At 41.9% G+C, this 5,067-nt stretch overlaps 1 protein-coding gene across 1 annotated transcript; it reads right to left on the bottom strand.

Moving 5' to 3' along the window:
- Positions 1 to 134: 134 nt before the first annotated feature.
- Positions 135 to 2,733, bottom strand: LOC103372709 (putative nuclease HARBI1). Its single transcript, XM_008302418.1, has 2 exons — positions 1,964 to 2,733; positions 135 to 327 (listed from the first exon to the last, which is right to left on the bottom strand). The coding sequence occupies exons 1-2, from the start codon at positions 2,731 to 2,733 to the stop codon at positions 135 to 137; spliced, it is 963 nt and encodes a 320-aa protein (XP_008300640.1).
- Between the last annotated feature and the right edge of the window lie 2,334 nt (positions 2,734 to 5,067).

Raw genomic sequence — 5,067 nt, 5'->3', positions numbered from 1 at the left:
TCTGGTGCGACTGCATCTCTGACTTGGACTTATTTCATATTTTAGTGGCTAACAGATACTAAAACCAGACTTTACTGAGAAAAGACCTGAATTTATGTCAAACTCTGTGTCTGCTGCATCTGTCGGAGCAGATATTAGGGGATAAAGCCTCCAGGTGAGTAAACACCTGCTGCTTTGTCTCCCAGGTGTGCGAGGCTCCGCCCACTCACCTCTCTGGGGAACAGGTAGCCGTCGGGTCGGTCCTCGGCCTTCAGGTAAAGGTCAGAGCTGGACAGGACTGTGGCGCTGCTGGTGCTTCCAGGCCAGCCGGCGTAAACGTCTGTGAAGCTAACCGACAAACACAACACGTTCATCAGGACGCAGCTCATCAATACTGTCATTATTGATCGATCAGCTGATTGGTTGGAGCGTAAAATACCTAAAGCCCCAAATATCCAGCTTAAAGTCACTCATGACAGAAAAGCAGTAAACTGAGGCGCTGAAATTTGAAAATATTTGACATTTCTTTACTTTCCACACTTAAAAACATCACAGTTAATCATTTTCCTGTTGATCAGCAAATCATGATGTTTTATTATCTATAAACCTGCTGATTGCTTGATCTATAAAGTCGACAAAAGCCCCAAATACTCAGTTTAAAAAGCAGCAAATCTTGTTTTTTAAGATGCTGAAATGTAAAAATATTTGGCCTGTTTTTACTTCATCAATTATCTGTAGATCAGCAAATCAATGTTTTCAATATCAAATGATCGTTTTGCACAATTTTTATTTGTCATTTTATACAGTAAATATGGTATTATTATTATTATTTTCCATGTAGTTCATTAACATTTTCTGGCTTAAAAAAAAAAAAATTAAATCACGTTTATATATATTTTCTGACATTTTATTGATATTTTATCCAATTTTTTCCACATTTTTTTCTTTGACAGTTTAATAATATTATTTAATAAACACCTACTTGTGCACCTTAATAACATTTATTTTTTCCACATTTTTTTCTTTGACAGTTTAATAATATTATTTAATAAACACCTACTTGTGCACCTTAATAACATTTTGGGTCCATTTCTGGAGCATCTTCTTTTCTTCTTTTCTTTCTTTTCACAGACCAGAGAGAGTTTATTGATATTTTCAAAATTTTGGGGGGACTTTTATTTTTGTCAGATCTTATTAAAACGCTTTGTCATTTTTCTGACATTTTATTCATATTCTAGGTACATTTAAATTGCACATTATACTTTTAATTTGTCATTTTATAATGTAAATGTGATATTATTATTTTCCATATGTTTCATTCACATTTTCTGTCTTTTTTTCTTTCTAAATCACATTTATATATATTTTTTGACATTTTATTGATATTTTTTCCATTTTTTTTGACAGTATAATAATATTATCTGATAATCTCAATAATATTTTGGGTCCATTTCTGCAGCAACGTATTTTCTTTTGTCACCACATTTTCACAGACCAGATGGAGTTTATTGATATTTTTATTTTTATTTTGGGGGACTTTCATTTTTGTCAGATCTTATTAAAACGTTTTGTCATTTTTCTCACATTTTATTCATATTCTAGGGGCATTTAAATGATTTTTTCCTCTATTATAGGACATTTAATCAGTTTTAGACATTTTATTCACCTTTTTTGTACATTCAAACTATTTTATCACACTCTATAAATATTAATTTTTAAATGAATCAATATTTTGGGGCCATTTCTAGAATATTTTACGAACATTTTTCAGTCTTTTTAAGCATATTTTCCACGTTTTAAAGATACTTTATTGATTTGAATTACTTACTATTTTTACACTATTTATTAATCTTAATAAAACATCAAAACGCCTGAACACTGAGGTGAAGGTGTCAGAAGACAGAAAGCAGCAGACATCAGACATTCATCTCTCCTGTTCATCACCTAATCAATGAGCGGATCAATACTGAGCTCCCGGTCCTACCAGACGTCGTGGTCCACCACCGCCTGCAGGATCACGGAGTGCCAGCCCCGCTTGTTCACGTAGTGCTCCGGGTTGTCCCTCGGCGGGGCGATGGGGATGTGCGTCCCGCCGATGGCTCCGGCGCACTGCGGGCAGCAGCGCTCCTTGAAGGCTCGGATGGTGTCGTCCAGCCGCTGGCCGCTCGGCAGCGACACGAAGCGCCGGTAGAGCCGCTCCACGATGGCCACGGTCACCTGCCGCACGATGATGCACACGGTGGCGATGCCCACCCCGAACATGTCGGCGATAGAGCGGTACTCCCCGGAGCGGGCGAACCACCACAGGGTGATGGCCAGCCGGCGGCGCGGCTCGATGGGGACCCGGTAGTTGGTCCGGCGGCGCTTGATGGCCGGACCGATCAGCTCCACCAGGTAGTCGAACGTCGCTCTGGAGACGCGGAACTGCGCCTTCCACTGGTCCTCGTCGAACGACTCTGCCGTCGCCCAGAAGTTCTGTCCGGCGTCTCGGTTCCGGACCCAGACGGGCCGGTTGGTGGAGGTGATGAGACTCAGGATGGCGGCGATGGACGACAGCAGGAAGGCTCGCCTCCTCCGCAGGTACTGCCGCCGCCGCCGGTCCCGCTCCATCATCTCCCGGACCCTCCGCTGCCGCAGGAGCGCCGTCTGGAGCCGGTACAGCTCGAACACCTGCCCGGCGAACAGCGGCGGAGGGTCCGGGCGGAGGACGGAGCAGAGCAGCGCCGTCAGAGACGGAGCCTCCTCCGCCGCCATCTTGGACTCTGCCGCGCCTCCTTATGACGTAGGAGCCACAAAACCACGTGACAGATGTTTTTATTTTATTGTATTATTTTTATCAGCAATTTCCTGAATAGTTTATACAAATATTATTAATATTAGTAATTAAAGTACATGTCAGTGTACGGAGCTTAATTACCAAAATTCAGACATAATTGTTATTATTTTATTAATACATTAATAATGTTTTTAAAGATTTTGTTAATTTTATTTATTATGGTAATTTTTTAAACATATTTTATTAATATTATAAAACATTAAAAACATTTAGAACAATTTATTATCACTATATATTATTGTAAATTATTAATATGATTGTGACAAAAATGTTCACGCATTAAATCATTTCATTAAATCATATCAGCATTTTTTGAACATTTTATTAATATCTTTGCATATTGTTAATATTTTTATATTTTTTTCTTTCTATTTCTTGTATTTATTAAAACATTTTTGTTTAATACTTTTGGGACATTTAATTAGCTTTACAGACAAATAATAAATATTGCTGAGACATTTATTCATATCTTTGTCTTTTTCAGATTAATTTTCATTTTAGTGACATTTGCATGGACTTTTTAAACATTTAATTTTTTGTGTGTTTTATTCAAAATTCAAGGGCTTTTTAAAAAAAATTATCTGTGGAAAATTTTATTATCTTTACAGATAATTGTTGAACATTTTTAGGATATTTTTCTGACAGTTTAAAACATGTATGTGTCGTTACTGAACACTTGACACATAAATCACCACAAATTAAAGTGCAGTGAGCTGATGTTGTGTAATATTTTGTGATTTGTTGCTCAATTAATAAAAACTTCTTGCAATCGCTGCAGTGTTTGAGTGAGCAGAAGAGTTGGAAGTGAAAAAGTAAATATGTGTTCCCCTGCAGCCATTTATACCTCAGAGTAGGCGGGGAATCATTGATAAGATACATGAAACTACTGGTGGGCATCCATCATAAAACAGGAAGAAGAAGAAGAAGAAGAAGAAGAAGAAGAAGAAGAAGAAGAAGAGGAGCCGTTTCAGGAGTCACCTGTGCAGTCTGAACACAGGTGGCAGCAGAAACAGAAGTTTGAACTGAAGTAACAGAAAAGCTGAAGAAAGTTCTGGACTCCTGCAGTTCTGAGGTTCATCTCACCTTCTCCTCCTTCTTCTTCTTCTCCTTCTTCTGCTTCAGGTGAGAGTTTGTCCATCCATCCATCATCTATGCACCGCTTGATCCTCACTGGGGTCGTGAGGGGCTGGGGCGAGTTTGTGACATGTTATACTAAAAAAAAGATTTCTGATGCTTTGGTGTCTGTTTGTGGTCGTTGTGTTGTTTTGTGTCTCTTTGTGTTAGTTTTGTGTTTCTTTGTGTTGTTTTGTGTCTCTTTGTATGAGTGTCTTCAGGCATAAATGAAACAAAAAGCCAAACCTTTATTTGTACAACAGCTTCAGTCCACAGCAGAAACTTGAGCTCATGTTAAACTACTTTCTGACACTTTTTATGGTTGAAACGTTGGTTATTGAAGCTGCAGCAGCTCTTTCCCTGCAGCCCTCTGAGAGCAGCGTGCATGACGTGCAGGCTGAGGCTCTGATTGGTCGGGAGTTTGCTGTCTCCAGCACAGAGCCCACATCAGAGCGAGTCCAGCTGGTTGGCTGTGGCTGCTGCAGGCTGCAGCTCCTCCTCGGTAACCAGCCGAGGCGTTGACAGCGCTGATCCTCGCTGACCTGCGGGAGGCGCCGCTCCCGGCAGAGTCGACAGCTGAAGCTTCGAAGGCTGTCTGAGGGCGCCGGAGCTCCCAGCATGCCTCCGACTGGATCGGGCAGAGCCGGGCCCGGGCCGGCTGCTGCGGGGAGGCCCGGCCTGCAGGGGGCCCTGGTCCTTCAGGCGGCTGCAGCTCAGACCCCCGAGACCCTGGAAACCAAACAAACGTCCACAAACACAGACGGCTGCAGGCCGAGAGCCGATCTGANGTTATACAGGAAATGATTCAGGACTTTGATATTCTATGATTATAAACGGGATGTTCTATAAAGCAGTAAAGCACTGTCCAATATTTCCTTCTGAAACGTGGAGCGGAAGCAGAAAGCAGCTTCAAGCCGTTTATCGACCAACATCCAGTAAAGTGCTGAGTGTCTCCGTTCAGTCTGGGTGGCTTCAGTACTGCAGCACCGTGAGCAGGTTGTAGGTGAGGGTGTGTCGGATCACCTCGGCGGTGCAGTAGGCGTCTCCTTCGTACTCCTCCGTCTCCGGCTGGACCAGGTAGTTTCCAGAAGGATCCGCCTCGACGCTCCACTCGGGCAGGAATCCGTCTCCTCGCCGCT

This window comes from Stegastes partitus, unplaced genomic scaffold (assembly GCF_000690725.1).
Source record: "Stegastes partitus isolate 25-593 unplaced genomic scaffold, Stegastes_partitus-1.0.2 Scaffold1812, whole genome shotgun sequence".
Classification (NCBI taxonomy): domain Eukaryota; kingdom Metazoa; phylum Chordata; class Actinopteri; family Pomacentridae; genus Stegastes; species Stegastes partitus.
The sequence above is the reverse complement of the archived record's forward strand: the minus strand, read 5'-3'. Positions and strand labels throughout refer to the sequence as shown.

What these genes read in the sequence shown, in the direction of transcription:
- LOC103372709 (XM_008302418.1), bottom strand. Translation starts at nt 2,733, where the DNA reads ATGGCGGCGGAGGAGGCTCCGTCTCTGACGGCGCTGCTCTGCTCCGTC. An exon ending in GTGGTGGACCACGACGTCTG is followed by an intron (nt 328 to 1,963) that starts GTAGGACCGGGA and finishes TTTGTCGGTTAG; the next exon opens with CTTCACAGACGTTTACGCCG.